General features: G+C 36.5%; 1 protein-coding gene across 1 annotated transcript; it reads right to left on the bottom strand.

The window, feature by feature from the left end:
• Positions 9,525 to 16,508, bottom strand: LOC109843163 (ABC transporter I family member 6, chloroplastic-like). The gene is made up of 7 exons (XM_020412097.1): positions 16,186 to 16,508; positions 16,041 to 16,091; positions 14,136 to 14,357; positions 12,532 to 12,654; positions 11,238 to 11,414; positions 10,726 to 10,817; positions 9,525 to 9,954 (listed from the first exon to the last, which is right to left on the bottom strand). Exons 1-6 carry the CDS (start codon positions 16,483 to 16,485, stop codon positions 10,731 to 10,733), a joined length of 960 nt encoding a protein of 319 aa, XP_020267686.1. The 5' UTR covers positions 16,486 to 16,508; the 3' UTR covers positions 9,525 to 9,954; positions 10,726 to 10,730.

Here is a 17,228-nt window from a genome sequence, read left to right as displayed (position 1 = left end):
CTTCCTTTGGGCCGATTAAATATTTACACGAAAGCATACACACAAACATCTCACATTCCTCATGAACAATCTACACAAGAGAGGTTACTTTGGCAACTTCTTGTTTCAATTAATCAATTGGAGTGAGAGACAACCTTAATACCTTAGTGTCATAATATTTGAATTAAGTAATTGATTAAAAAACCGAATTAGATTTAAATTAAAAAATTTTAATTTAAATCAACTGAATTTCCAAAAACTTAATTGGGGTCTTACAGCTTAATTAGGGCTCATAACTTAATTGAATAAATTAAGTATACCAAAGTGGACCCATGAAAAGCCGAGGCTTAACCATAATGAACACGAAGTTCCCTTAACTTCGAACGCGAGGTTCGACTGTATTGAGTACGAGACTCACTTAAGCACGAACGCGAGGTTCGTCTGAAAATGAACGAACGCGAGGTTCGTTTGATAAAAGAACGCGAGGTTCAACTTGGGAACGAACGCGAGGTTCATTAAAAAAATGAACGCGAGGTTCGACTGAAGTACGAACGCGAGGTTCGTCTGAAGTACAAACGCGAGGTTCGTCTGAAGTTCAAACACGAGGTTCGTCTGAAGTACGAACGCGAGGTTCGTCTGAAGTACGAACACGAGGTTCGTCTGAAGTACGAACGCGAGGTTCGTCTGAAGTACGAACGCGAGGTTCGTCTGAAGTACGAACGCGAGGTTCGTCTTAGAACGAACACGAGGTTCGTTAAAATTGAGCTTGACGCTCACCTGAGTTGAACGCGAGGTTCACCTTAGAACGAACGCGAGGTTCGTTAAAATTGAGCTTGAGGCTTACCTGAGTTGAACGCGAGGTTCACCTTAGAACGAACGCGAGGTTCGTTGAGCGCGAAGCTCGGTTAAAATTGAACGAACGCGAGGTTCGTTTGAGGTAACTACCTCCTTAATTTTCGCCACGTTTTCACGCATGAACCCTTAGGGTTTCAAATTGAAACCGCCGCCGACAAACCCAAAAAACCTTTGATTTTTATTTTCAAAACAGATCCAGAATTGGAAGAAATTGAAGAAAAAAAATCAAAGAAAAATCCAAAAATTCCAAAAAGTTACTGTTCATCCGAAAAATACTTTACTATTCATCCGAACAAAAACTTTACTGTTCATCCGAAAATTTTCGTTACTGTTCATCTGAACCCAAAAAATTGAATCTTTAACCAGAGATTTAAGATCAAAAACCCAATAAAACTTAAATCCCTAAGAATTAATCAAGGTGGCTCTGATACCACTTGTTAGATCTAAATTAAAACTTGAGATTTAAAACCATATAGCCATGATTAATTCAAAGAGATTAACAATAAATCAAAAGAGCGGAAGCTTATACCTGAATCCATAGATGAAATCTTGAGATGGGTTTTTGATGATCTTCTAACCTTAGGGTTTCTCTAAATCCAAATTTCTCTAGCTAGATGGGGGTGTATAACCTTAGGGTTTCTCTAAATCCAAATTTCTCTAGCTAGATGGGGGTGTAGAGAATTAGAGAATGTAACCCTAGGTTAGGGACCATAACCCCTTATTTATAGATGTTGTGCTTTTGTAATTTAGCCCCTCAATAAATCACAATTACAACCTGGTATCTGCACATATAACCCCATGACTTATTTAAATACCAAATTAACCCAACTTAATTGATCACTTTAGTGGGTTATCCTGAAAGATAGCAATACACATTGATTAATCATATGTGCCCACAAATAGATTTATTAGATTAAATCCAACAGTTAGCACTCCCGTGATCGGTCGAAGTTTGGATATAAAGAAAGATCCATTTCGTCAAAGGGAAGATGACGAAGAGCTGTTGGGAGCTGAATTTCCCTACCTAAGTGTGTAGGCGTCAAAAAATGCTCATAGATGTCCAAACACAACTCAAGGATGAGAAGAGAATAATGTGTATACAACGACAAAATACCCTAACAAGCAACCCATGGTGGCGCGGCTATGGCGCGGCAGCATATGGTGGCGCTAAGGCGCGGTGCCTATGGGTTGCGCGCGCTATAGCGCGCGCGGCGTATATTATAGCGCGGCTATTTACAAGGGGCGGTTACAAGGCAGATATACGATGATTTTTTGAAGCCCACGTGGTGGCATATCAGAAATAGAACGTGTGCTGACGTGGACAAGCAGTTAAACCACGAAAAAGGTGGTTAAAGGTCGTGGGAGAACAGTTTCAAGCACCATGAAACATGGTGGTAACCGCTCCTTTGGCTGTGGTAGTCCATACTGCCGCGTCAGTAGCCGCGGTAGCATGGACTGGCGCGGCTAAAGAGATGTCAGGTGGTCAGTTATTTCATCCCCGTTTCCACTATTGTGCACTCCTACCCCTATAAATACCTCCCTAAACACGAAACAAAGGGCAGAGAGCAGATTGGAGCAGAAAAGGCTTGAGCTTTTCTTAATTTTGAGGAAGAAAGAGAGAATTTTCACCCTTTGATAAGCATCACTTGGTGACTCCTAGAGATCTAAGCTCAGACTTGATCTTTGGAAGAGTGAACATCTTACATCGATAAGATATTCGTTTTCAAATCCTTACTTCGATAAACGAAGGAAGGATCTCTAAACACCCTCACGATCTGTGATTTGGTGGTCCACGAGTCAAAGCACTCCCGGCACAGGCAAAGTCCCACAAAACAGGATTCGATAGACGATTTCTGTGTTATTTTCTCGAAAGTTGTAATTTGTTCATTTTTCATTGTAATTTTCTGTAAACGATTGAAGTTTTAATGGAATCGACAATGGAATCAACTTTCGCTGAAAATAAAGTGCAATAGGCGCATCATAGTACTTAGCTCAATGCACTCGACCAGATATTGCTTTCTCAGTGAACTTGTTAGCTAGATTTAGCTCAGGACCAACGCAGCGTCACTAGAATAGCATCAAGAACATATTTAGATACCTAAAAGGAACCATTGACATGGGTCTGTTCTTCCCCTATAGAGAGACAAAAGGGATCACAGATGATACATCAACCCCTAAAAGAAATGCTAAGGGCAAGAGCGTTACCCCCTACACCAAAAATCGAAAAATGTTTTGGTTGGTTTTGCAGATGTTGGGTACCTGTCTGACCCACATAAAGGACGCTCCCAAACTGGTTATGTATTTACCATGGGGAACACGGTGATATCCTGGAGATCTGTAATGACCGTGAACTTTCGATACTAGTTAAAATAATTTTTTGGTATTTTAAAATATTTAATTATTATTTTTAAAAGAGTATTTGTATTTTCTTGATTTTCTAGAATTTTCTACAATTTAAAAGTCCAAATTTTATATTTATTTAAATGATTTTGATATTTATAAATTAACTTAATGCAGTAAAAACTTCTAGAATTAATCCGTTGTGTTATCGATACTATTACATACCATTTTGAATAATACGTTGTATTATTTTTATTATTACGTATTATTTCGTATAATATGTTGTATTATTATTACATATTATTTTGTGCAATTTTGTTATATTATTACTATTATTGCATATTATCTGTTGTATTAGTATAACTGGTACGTTTTATTTTGTAGATAATTTTCTCATAATTATTTGATTTGAAATGTAAGTAATCATATTTTTATTAATTATTTTTGTTTAAATATCTAAACCCTAATCCTAATTATATATATATATAATATATAGTTATATAATGATTATTATATATATATATATAATATATATATATAATATAATATTATATATATATATATGATTATATAGTATAATATATATGATATATATATATATATATATATATTATATATCCTATGTTATCCTATGTATCTCTTTCCTGTTCACGATGGTTTTCAGCGCGCCCACCTTTCTTCTGATCCTAATCTCGGTTCTCGTCTCTTCCAGCCTCGCCATCACGCCTCGCGGCACCTCCTCTCTCTCTGTTTCCGCCCTCTCCATAAGATCGCAAGCGCCGCATGTCGTTGAGCTCGGCCGCTTCCCTCACCAATCGGACCCAATCAGTCCAGCGCGCTCGTCGACCGTCGCGCCTCGCCCTACATCCGTCCAAGCCCGCCGCTCCTCTCCCCCATTCTCAACCGCCACGCAAAGCCACCCTCCTCTGTGCCAACTCCGTACTGCTGAACCAGCTTTCGTTGTTCAACCACCGAGCGCACAACCACCCTAAACCCAACCCCTCCGCTGTATGACACCACCACCTCATCTGCCTGCCAAGATCCAACACCTCCACATCTCCACGCGCCCCATCGTCCTCCCACTGCCTAAACTCTCACGTCCGCCGACCCACGCTAGGCGGACACGCCCAATGCGATGTTCGCCCAGCCAACCAACAGTGTCACCCACTGCCTTCACCGGTGCTCCCATCAATCTAGCACCACGTGTGAGCCACCACGGTGCACTCCGCTCCTCTTGCAAGCCTCACCTCTGATACCCTGAGCGGCCGCCTTGGTCACACTCACGGGGTCAGCTCGCCACACCGTGGCAGCCGCCAGCCAGCCACCCGTCATCTCACACCATCCGTCGCCTGCACCCTTTCCACCCACGTCTCAGCCGCGAATCTCTACCTCCTCAACACCACCACTCTCCCTGTCCTCCATTCATCTCCCACACTGGTCGAGCCTAACAGCCTCTCCGCCTTGGTCGTTCCGATCACCCCACCCGCCTAACACTCTCCTCCTTTCCCTGCTCGCCCTCCAAGCTCCTCTCCTCCGCCATCACGACGCAGCCGACCGACGTCTCCACTCATCTCACACATCGCCCCTACCCTCCACCAAATCGCCCAGCTCTCCCTCAGTCCAGAGCTGCCTCCACCTTCAGCGCCGACGCACCGCATCAACCATAGTCGACTCGTTCGACGCAACCCTAGGTAAGATCCCGATCCCCGTTTTGTTTCGTTTCAATTCTTATATTTGTCGTACGTGTGAATTTATATTTTTAATTATTTATTAGTATTTTAGATCTGTTAATAATTATCTACATGGATTTGATGAATAATATTAAGTAAATCGTACTTATATGATAAATAGTATTTTTAGAATAATTATAATAAATTAAAAAATTTATTTTGACAACGGGATTATTTTAGAATAATTATAATTTTTTGAATTTATTTTGTAGAAGGAAATCATTTTAGAATGATAAATATTTTTAAAAGAATTTATTTTAGGAAAATAGACTATTTTGAATTAATGGAAATTTATCTTGTAAAAAGATTATTTTGAATTTATGAATTTATTATTTTAAGAGATTATTTTTAGAATAATTATGGTGAAAGCTAATTTGAAAGGAATTTATTTTGCAAAAAAATTATTTATTTTGAATTAATTTAGTTTATGAACGTGTGATGGATGGTTGTTGACCGCGATATTTTATGTGCAAAACAATCGTCGATTCCATGATTCTTATTTTAATTACGTGGTATGCTATGACACCGTTGTACATGATTGGTTGTTTTATTTATTATTTCTTATTGTGTTTGAGAATCCTTAGTAGTTCATGACTTAGTAGCCTTGTGCGTCATAAACAAGACTTAGTGACATGTGTGTGTGCGTTGACTGAATTTAGGAGGTGGACCAGAGATCTAGTTCAGGTTATGATTGTTGACTTAGAAAAGTGAGAAGAGTTGGGATGGGGAAGTCTTGGTTCATGTGATCGGATGTAGCTGTTGATGTGTCTTCCAGGCTCGCACCAGTGAATTCGTGTAGTCACTGGGATTGGTTTGTTGAGCTAAAGTGAATTCGTGTAGTCACTTTAGTCAGTAAAAATTATGTAGTCACCTGAGTCATGCTTAAGTTCGGACCAGGCTGGAATCGGATTGCGTGTAGTCCTCTGACCGATTCGTGTAGCGGAATTGGATGCACGTAGGAGATTTGTGAACAGTCAGTTATCCAATGATATGAGCGTTGACTCTATGTGAGATGTGGACCAGTGATCTGTTATAGGATAGCTAGTTACATGACCTTGTTACTTAGATGATTATGAATTCTTGTGAGATACAGACTAATTTTATTTCTTTTCATACATAGATTGGGATTAATATTTAATTATCTACAATTTGAGACATATGGTATATACATGAGAGTTTCCTTTTTTGGATTATTTCGCTCTACATACTACGTCTCGTATTGTAGATTTTTAAGTATTAATTCTATCTAGTTGTATAACCTTGTTATGTGGACGATTATAGGATGACTAGCTGCATGATCTTGTTATTTGGTTGATTTTTGGATTTTTCTAATTATTATATTATTATAGTGGTGGATTGTATTTAAATTATTAGAATTTCAATACCATATTTCTATTATTATTATTACATGTTCTGCATTGGTCATTCGACCGTTTCTATCTTCCTGTGTAGGGTCTTGTTGTGTGTCATGCACGCTGACGTACACCTGTTTTCTCTGGTGTACGTTAGACTTAGAGGATGGACATGTCCAGCTTGGAGATGTGTCAGAGCCAGGATATTCTTAGCAAGAGTGCCTTACAGACAGAGTTATGTCAAAGTTCAGTTATCTCTTCTTAGTTATGGTATTAGTTTACTTTTGCAGTATTTCCGTTCTTTTTCGTTAAATGATGTATTTTATATTTCTTCAGCTTTCAGTTGTTCAATTTTGTATAAGGGCATGTTGACCCGAATATTATGTCTTGGATGATATTCACTTGTGATATGGATATTCTGTTCTGAGTTGTTTATTATATTCTCGCTACCTGTGATCGGGAATCTGTGTCTTTGTATTTATTTCTTGACGCTTAGCGTATTAGGTTGATGAGAAATGTTTATTTTTATTTATTCTCCTCAATCTAATACGTCGCGGGCTTGTTCACGTTCTGATTCTCCAGTATTTTGGGAAGCGAGGCGTGACAAGATCTACCAAGCAAATTCTTATAGCTACCTCCTCGAACCATTCAGAGATCATTGCCCTATATAAAGCAGTTCGCGAGTGTATATAGTTAAGGTCTATCATCACACATATTCGAGGGACTAGTGGTTTGAGTTCTACTACTGAAGAGCCCACTTGTATTTATGAAGACAATGCAGCTTGCATTGAAAAGATGAAACTAAGTTACATCAAAGGTGATAATACAAAGCATATATCACCAAAGTTTTTATACAACCAGCAATAGCATGCTTTCCTCAAGATTCAAGTGAATCAAGTAAGCTCTGAAGAAAATGCGGCAGATTTGTGTACCAAGTCATTACCTAAGGCCATCTTTGAGAAACATGTGAGAAACATATGGATGCAGAGATTTTCTAAACTGCCTTAATTATACGGATTAGGGGAGATGTGTAGACTTTAGGGGGAGTCTCAACACACACATATTATCATCCATTGTATTAGGTGTGTGGTGCACTTTTTCCCTTCAACCAAGTTTTATTTTTCCCACTGGGTTTTGTTACTTGGCAAGGTTTTTAACGAGGCAACAACTCATGCACCATTTCATACATTGACTTGGCACAAGGGGGAGTGTTGAAGGAAAAACACAATTAGTGTGCCTTCATTAAAGTAATTGATGAAGGGTAATTTAGGTATTCTTCATATATTTATGAAAACCTATATTTGACACCTTATATAAGGGAGGATTCTTGATGAAATAAAGAAAAACCAATTCTATTCTTCTTTTAATACTATTTAATATTATAATCACTATAGTACTACTAATTTTTAATAAATAAATTATAATAAATTAGTAATTATAGCATATTATATAATAGTAACATATTTAATTATAAAACAATAATATACTAATAATATTATAGCAATATGATAATAATATATATAGTAAATCTATTAATATATTATATAACAAATAATATAATATATTATAAAGTAAAATAATTTATAATACTAAAATAATTTATTGCTAACATATATTGATGTAAAAATAATATGTTCATAACATAGTAATATTTATTTATATCATAAATTATTAATATATTATTAAAATGTTATTAATAAACTCTAACATATTAGAAACTATAATATATTATATAATATCAAAATATTTACAATATATTAATTTATTAATAATATACTAGTAATAACATAATATTAACGTTATTAATAATGATATAATATTATATTGATAATAAACTAATATTAATTTAAAAAATAATATAATATACGACAATAACAAATTGATATACCAAAATAATTAAATATATAATTATTTAAAAATAATATGTAATAATTATAATATAATATAACACATTAAAGTATAATATAATATTATAATACATTATACGATACTATATTATATTATATTTAATATTTATAATACTATAATAATGTAAACTAAATATTATAACATTTTCTTTATAATATATTTTATTATAATTAATATATAATATATTACTAACATGTTTAATACTAATGTTGAAACTGGGCAAACTAGTATTCACCAAAAACACTCAACATGGTGTTTTAAAAATACTTTAAGGAAAAACACAATACCATGGTTGTTTTTTTTTTTTTTTTACAAAAACACAATAAGAAAACATTATAGTATCAAAACGAAGCCTTAACGTTCACGCAAAATACTAGTGATTGATGAAGCCAATCCATCGCAAACATACAACTAATCACATCACGACTTGTCGTATAACCTCAAGCGAGGGAAGTAGTTCCTTCTTTATAAAATTTATAAAAGATTAAGTTAACTCGTTTCTTTCTAACAAGCATCTTCTGCATTTTAGATTGTGATAATTCCCCTTGTTAATCACTAACTCGAACGGCAGAAAAGCTTTGGCGGGACGAAACCTTATCCCCCAACAAACATATCAAATGACATAGCATATTATATGATCGTTATTTATTTATAACAAATGACAAAAGTTATCTGCCACGAAAATGCACAACATAAAGCAAGATTTTTTTTTCCTTCTCTTTTTTCTTAAGTAAATTGACCCTTACATTGATCTTTTTTTGTCCGCGTGAGTCGAGAAAAGAACGAAACATGTGAAGTTTCGAGCATGGCCTGTTTTGACCACACCTTGAAGATGCGTCACATGTAACCAAACTAGTACAATTTCTTCAAGGCATAAATCACGTGGAACTAAGCAATTCAAATGTATGCGTCGGATGTATTTTTTAAGAAAAGGAGAGAAGGAGAGGACTTCACTCCAATGTAACCTCAGCTCATGCATCAACACAAGCAGCGGTCCCCTTTTTTAACACAAGACCATTTCATCAACTAGCTCTTCACTATCTCATCAACTCCACATTTCATATTTCGTCACACTAATTAACTAGGACCAGTAGCATTAACGGTAACAAAGGCTTGCCCAATATTTTGACATTTCAATAGTAGTGTCAACCAAAATTGTGAAAGCTTTTGAAAAAAGCATCCATAGAAGCTACAATAGGACCAACACAGATAAAAAACAAACCAAATGCATATTAATCAAGTTAACCTGTGTCTTATCAATCTCTCACTCGAAGAGAGTTTCTGAGTAACACGCTTCTGTACTCCAATAGCAGATACTCGACTATTTACAACATACCAAAAGTTTATGCGAGAGAAAATATGAACCCAACACACAAAGCAACTGCACGGGAAGTAGCAACTGCTACTTTTTATTATCTCACTTTCGCACTAATAATAATAATGTTAAGCACAGATAAACCTGGCTTCAAAGTATCGGAGAATATTTCGTGAAGTATGATGAAATATTCAGAAAATAAGGTCAGCCTATGCGACGTGGGCTCATATCTAACTCTCTATCAACAAAGCATAGGCAAAAAATTGATGCCTAGCAAAGTGCAACAAGATCAGAGGTGATGTTACAGGATATACAACAGAAAATCTCCCACATATTACCATCCAGATTCAGCGAGCAGCCAGGGAAAGAAAACAGGCAAACTCCAAAAATCTTTACTTTAACCTGTTAATGGTTGACAAGGAGCTGATGCTTTCCCTCTAGAATGTGCTTGCTCCCTCAATGCATTTTCTGAAGTCTGCAAATTAGAATAATGCGTCATGAGAAATCATATCATATATATTATGCATGGGATGAAAAAGAAATTTCAATCTTTTAATTGGAGACTAGAAGCTTTGCATGTGCAAACGCACACGCTGGATATTAAAAATATTTCAAAAGTTTTATATTAAAAAAGAAGAAACGTATAGATATAATCTTGATTTTTAAAATAACATAAATTATATATATTTTAATTTATTATAAATGTTAATGTCATTTCTTTAATTTTATACTTCTAGTCCATCATTTTAAGTTTTTAAAAGTTCTAATTTTCAAAGATTTATTTATTAACTAAACAGATACTTCATTACTTGTTGTTCACCATCGTATTCTATCCTAAGAACTATACCATGATTAGGAAAAATCTTTAGTTTGATTTTATACAAAATTTCCTCTTGAAATTCTGAGATTCCTAGGTTTAATTATTGTAATTGCATCATTTTACTTTATTTTTAATTTTTATTTGAAAGGTTTGTATCTTCTAATAGAATATTTACTTTCAAAGTTTTTTTTATTGTGTTGTTTGCTAGAGAGGGAATGTGCTTAAGTATCTTGTGGTACATAGGGAATTGTGAAGGATTTAATATTCATGTGAAATGACAAAACTGCCCTCATGCCTTTAGTAGCTTTGAAGGACATTCCTCCTTTATTTCAAAATATTTTCTACCCTCACAAATTTTCAAATATAGTAGTATAGATAATAAACAGACATAAGGAAGTAATTAAAGAAAAGGATGTTTCTTCTTACCTGTTTTATTGTTCAGAAAAGCCTTTGTAGCCCTCCTTTTCAAGTAGTTTTGCTAGTGAACTGTCGCCTGTCTTTATAATGTTGCCATCCTCCTAAACATAGGAATTTATATGCTTAGTATTCTACAAACTGTGATATATTACTTTTTCAGTAGAATACTTATTAGACTAATGTAGAAGCACGTAATACAAGTAGTTCAAAAATACTGCCAGCACAGACATAAACTAGTACTTAGTGAGACAAAGTGTAACCTTCTTCATCGGCAACCACTTCAAAGCAGACAATAATCTCAGGAAAAAAATCCAGAAACATATTTGTTACTTTTAATTATTATGGAGAAAAAATTGGTCCAAAAAACTATATGTTGCACGCATACAGATGGCGATGGAGGAAATCATAGTATAACAGGCTGCTTTGCTATTATATAAGTTAAGAAGATAATTGTAACTCTGACAAAGAAGAAACCCAGCATTAACTAAATTAGCATTTAATCCTTCAATTCCGAGTCTTACCATTATATGTACATAGTTCGGCTTGATATAATCCAGCAGCCGCTGGTAATGAGTGATCATCAATATGGAATTGTGAGGTGTCAAAAGCATATTCACAGCTTTGGCAACATCTTGAAGTGCATCAACATCTAAACCAGAATCAATTTCATCTAAAATAGCCAATTCTGCCTCCAAAACCTGAAGATAGTAGTGTAAACGTTAATCAAAAGATTTTGAAAAAATCAGCAATCCTCATAGGATGAGCTGCATAACAACATAGGAGATTAAGTTTGAGCGAAGTTGAGCTTACTCAAAAATAATATCAAAGCACTGGGAAGTTGAGTTTACTAAAAAATAACATCATTAATATACGCACTGAGAAGTAGTCTTAGTTGAACAATATTGTTTTGATACTCAGGAAGAAGCACCCATTTCTTCGTGACTTCATTGAGGTCACATGAACTATTCATAGGAGCAAATAGGGTTGTTTTCAGGGTGGTGTCGTGGAAACATGGATTGACTTGGTTCAAATTTACAGTTACGCCCGACGGAAACTCCATTGGACCTGTACCTCTCTCTTCTTATGTAGCCTATTAAACAGAGAACATACACTTAATTGGAAGACCGTGGTTAACAATTATTTAAGCACATGTTCCACTACCAAAATCCTAGGTATCAGATGAGCAAACAAGCATTTGTGTGGGACTTGAAGACGCTATGCATGGAGAAAAACCCTCGACAAAAAAGAAAAGGATAAGAACACATCATTAAATAGCTAGGATAGTAAGAAGAATTGAAAACTCAGTGGCTCTGAAGAGAAACCGTTGGAGAGATATTTGGTTGGAGGACAACCGTTCTTGAGCCATGTTTTAACAAAGGCCTAGTTGAAGTAACAACTAAATCACTCTGTCACTGTTTAATACTGTTTCCTATTCACCCATCAATTGTCCACAATGTTTTTAACCTTGTATTCACCAAATAAATAGAAACTCAGTAACTTGCAAGGGTTCACTCAAATTTTTTTCAGGTTACATTGATACGAACAGACCTGAAACCTCATGACACAAAGGAAAGCGATTTGAGCACCATTGATTACAAAGAACAGACAAACAACATTGAAATGCCACCTTCTAGACTAGATTCATTTGATGCTCTAAAATAACTCTAGTAAAGATTATCTCAGGTTCTCCGAGAAGGCAATCATGCCTGATAAAGTTAAATCGCAATTAATAGAGTACTAATGTAAGAAATAAATACCTTTTCCTATAATCTAGAAGAAGAATTTTAGCTCATCAATAAGTGACAAAATTCATACCGCAAGTTGCAAAATCTCATTACGCTTCTTTTCACCACCACTGAACCCTTCATTTACATTTCTGTTTAAAAACTTTGAATCCATGTTCACAGCTTGCAGTTTGGGACTTAAGTAACCAAAAAACTGCACAAGTAGAAAGTATATTGCTGATTATTTGACAGTCAACTACACAAAGAAAACAACTCAAGCTAAAGTACATGATCTTACACCAAATGAAAGAAAGCAATATATGATTCATAATATAGGTTAAAATTTTATATTCTACACATGAGATAAAGGATAGAAATATAAATTGTATCCAAATTACAAACTCGTATTGTACTCTCAAAACCATTTTCCTTGTGTATACATGTATAATCCCTTGTTGGTCTCAGAAACAATTAATTGTGTCCTGCTGATTTCAATAGTAATGCAATGGCAGCTCCATGTACAGACCCCTGTTTTTCGCGGCGGTGGTGGTAGGGGTTGTGTGTGTGTGTGTGTGTGTTTTTTTTGGGTGGCGTGGGAGGTTTGGGGGGTGCTGTAAAAAGGACTCCAAATTGACCTTGTCTTCATCTCTCTTACATTAAATTGACGAGTAAAAGTTATTAACGATTTCCAGATTATCTATTATGAATTAGATGCAGGCCATTTCTAGGTAATAATGCACGTTAAGCTGAGGGAAACAATTAAGAAATGAAGCTTCCAACTATATATGAGAAATTTGACAGACTTGTGACTTGAAACTGGTTCAAACAGGATGCTGAAAGGCTACATGAAAAAGGAAAAAAGATAAAATTTTGTCCACCGCCAGGTATAATAAAGGACGGATATGTGTTTGTCCACTCTAGTAGGGGTTTCTCCTTTTGTTGTGTTAATTAGAAGTCTTTTTGACAGATCAATCACAACAAAGTGGGCTTTTGCTCAACCAAAGTCCTGTATCAGAATCAAGAAAAAAGGCAAAAGAGAACTCTACTTGGATATCTAAAGGGTGTGCCACAAAAGGAAATTAAAAAAAAGAGAGGAATTTTGTGATGCGAATTGCAATAAGTAAACATGTATGCTTCAATTCAAAAACAGAATTTAGATGATTTCGTCACACCAACTTCACCCATTACTGTTTTTACGCAACTTAGTCAATAGAAGGATGTAATGCATAGAAAAGAATGCTATGTGGCACAAATAGGAGAAGTTGATAACATCAATTAAACTTAATTCTACTCTCCTTGGGAAAATACTACACGGTACTGTTAAATAATTGGAACTCATGAACCTGAGACCTGGTTAAAATGTGGGTTTGGATTATGGGAGCTACTAGGTGCAAGACCAGAATATGGCCCTTATGCAAACAAGGAAAAAGAAGAGAAAAACAACTTGTGAATTACAAAGTTCCCGCACCCATAGAAACAAAAACATGTGTTGCTGTCAGCAATTAAACACTTATATGTATCCATAAAGAACATGACTGAAGCAGAATCAGAGTTCAGTGAACCAAAATTGGATGCAAGGCGCCAAGGAATGCATGACATAGCATTCAGAATTCCACAATTTCAAAAAGAGAAGAAAATTGAATTTTAGTTAATGTAACAGGGATAGAAAGTCAAATTGGAGAACTTTATGCACACCTCAAGAGGAGATAGCTCTGGTTGCCCATGCTTTTTCCTTTTAGCGTTGGCTGCCATAAGTAGAAAGTCCATGTTGCTCACACCCGGTATCTCAACTGGGGTCTGAAAACTCATGAAGAGACCGGCATGAGACCTCTCCTCTGGCTTCAGTTCAAGCAGGTTTTCACCTTTGAAGACAACAGTACCTTCTGTTACTTCATAATCTGGATGCCCAACAAGAACCTGTAATAAATAAGGCCTCATTCAACACTTTGTAAAGCTAGGTAAACTTGATAATATGATTTACTTGACGCCTTAAATGAGGTGCAGCAGATACAAAGTGTTGAGCTATAATAATCTAAAAGGTCATAGAAAAAATATCGTCAATATTCAAATTGATCAATGAGGTAAGCTAAAAAACAATGCAACACTGCCATAAAGATGTGAGGCAGTGTAGGAATGAAACAGAAGTCTTGCCTTTGAAAATTTTGAACACAGACATTTAGGAAAAGCCAATGAGAGATGAAATGTTCCTTAAAAGCCTTCACATGTAACTTCAGCGACATTTTCTGTCAGTATGTTGTACAGATTACGTATACTTTGTGTCCAAGGAAGCAAATCCTACATCGGAATGGACAAAAGCAGACTACATGTACAAGAAACAAAGAGTTTCAACCCAGTTAGCTAGAGATTGGTGTTTGAATCATTTCCTTTCATTCAACTTTAATAACTGCAATCTCTTCAGATGAACTAGCAGCTTACTAATTTCTTTAAAGCCTAAACCCAAACTCCTTTTTGTCGTTTCTATCATAGTCGTAGATATACCTTCAATTAGGATTACATTGTATTTTTAGATTACATACCCTTTTGGTCTTTATTCTACATCTCCAAATCACCACAACCAACCCTCCAGACGCGCGCGCGCACACACAAAACCCTCAATTGATGTTAAATTCAATTTCTCGTAAATGCCACTCTCTAGACACTCTTCGCATGTATGTTGTGCACATGCTCTAAACATTCTTTTTCACATGCGCACATTTCTTTATGGTTTTTAATTTCCCGAGTTCCATAATTATAACACATGGCTCCAAAAGTCTTCATAAGATAGGCTCCCTTGGTAAGACAACTTTAGAAAATATTTACAGATCAGCAGTGCTAATTCCAAAAACTGTCAATCAGCAATGAGGACCTCCTATATATCTTTCTACCCTGTACATGACTCCAAATCGTTTGGCACACACAACTCTTATAGGTCCAGTTCTTAATGGAATCTACCTAAATCATGTAGGTCCTAGGCAAAAGCCAAAAAAACATTCTTAAAGTATAAAATCATCTTAACTCTGGGATGTTTCACTAGAGAAAGCCCGTGTGAGCCTGTTTTCTGAAACAAGATTCAGCTCCTACTATGGGTAATATAGATTTACTATCAAGAATTCACAATTAAAAAAAAAACCAACAACAAGAATAGCAAAGCGTTTTATCCCAAACTTTATGGGTCAGAATATATGAATTCTACTACCCACTCAGTTCCTAGCCTAATTCCTTCACTAAGTTAACCATTATCATATTCTTTTTAATGGCGTCTAACAAAATCCTCTTTAGACCTATATCTAGTTTTTCCTTCTCCGTTAATTATAGATTTATGATCCTATCAGTCACTCCTCTCAACTGGTGCATTTAATGAACTCCATTGCACATGACCAATCATCTCAAACAATTCTCTCTCATTTTATCCCCGCTAGGAGCTAATTCCCTGCCAATAAACACATTTATTATCTAATCTCTTAGTGTAAAAGAGAAGCCTAATCACTTCTCCTAGCAATCAAAGCCACAAATAGATCAAATCCACACACTTGAAGAAATTAAAACACTCAAAAATATCAACAGAGACCACATATCAATCATAAAGAAAAAAAAACCCACCTTTGAGAACGTGCTCTTCCCTGATCCATTCTTCCCCATAATCGCATGAACCTAATCCAATTTCATCAAACCCCATCAAAAACCACTACTTCAACAAAAAAAAAATCAAAAACCTAATCAAATCAAACTATCCAAAACTCAATACCTCGCCCTCGTTAATAGTGAGATTAACACCACGCAAGATCTCCTGCCTCGACTCCGCGACCACAGCCCTCAGATCCTTCACCTCCAGCAGCACTCTCCCCGTTCCTCCCCCGCCGGCGTTGGCAGCGGGAGGGGAGTCAACGGCGAGCGTGGCCTTTAGAGAGGGGAGAGCGCGGCGTGTAAGAAAATTAATGTTTTGGGGGGAGAATGTAAAGGGAAAAAGTTTCGAGGGTGTTTTTGTAAAAGGGAGGGATGGAGTTGACGAAGAGGGGAAGATGGAGGATGACAGGGGGAGAGCCATGGCGGGTGAAGGAGGCTTTTGGGGGAGAGGCTCCTTGGGTTTAGATAGGGCTCGAAACGGGTCGGGTTTTGACTGGGATTGTAAAGCCCGAGACCGAATCCAGTTTTTTTTAAATTGTTTTTTAAGTTCACCAAAACCGACAACAATGTTAGGGGACTAAAGATTATTTTTATGAGAAAAGATAATCACCAGCTTCGAAAACGGCAGAAATGATATCTTAAAATATTGGGAACTATATAATAGATGTATTATAATAAACGTCTTTTGGTAGCTATCTATATCAACGTGAACCGCATTGAAGATTAGCTGTTTTATGTTATACTAGTTTTAGGTCCCTGGGATGCACAGATTTGTTTAATATATAAAAATTAATGTAGCAAAAGCATACAAAATAAAATAGTAATAATATATAAGTAGTCAGAAATAATACAATCTAAGTTGTATATATAGTTTGGAAAATTAGAAAGTTTGAAAATTTTGAATCAGTTTAAGATATGGGTGTCCAAAAAGCCCGGAGCCCGGGCCCGGCCCGGTGTCCCGCCCGGTGTCGCGGCCCGGCCCGGGCCGGCGCCGGTCGTGCGCAGGACCCGGCCGCGGAGCCCGAAAACGCCGGAGCAAAACCCGGGTCCGTGCGCGGGCGCCGGTCCGCCGTTGGCGAGTTGCCCAGCGTCCGGGCCCGCCCGGGCGCCGGAAGTAGTGCCCAAAAATGGGCACCTGGCATCGAATGGCGCGGGCCGCGGGCG

Source organism: Asparagus officinalis, chromosome 5 (assembly GCF_001876935.1).
Source record: "Asparagus officinalis chromosome 5, Aspof.V1, whole genome shotgun sequence".
NCBI lineage: Eukaryota > Viridiplantae > Streptophyta > Magnoliopsida > Asparagales > Asparagaceae > Asparagus > Asparagus officinalis.
This window is presented reverse-complemented; position numbering and strand designations above follow the sequence as displayed.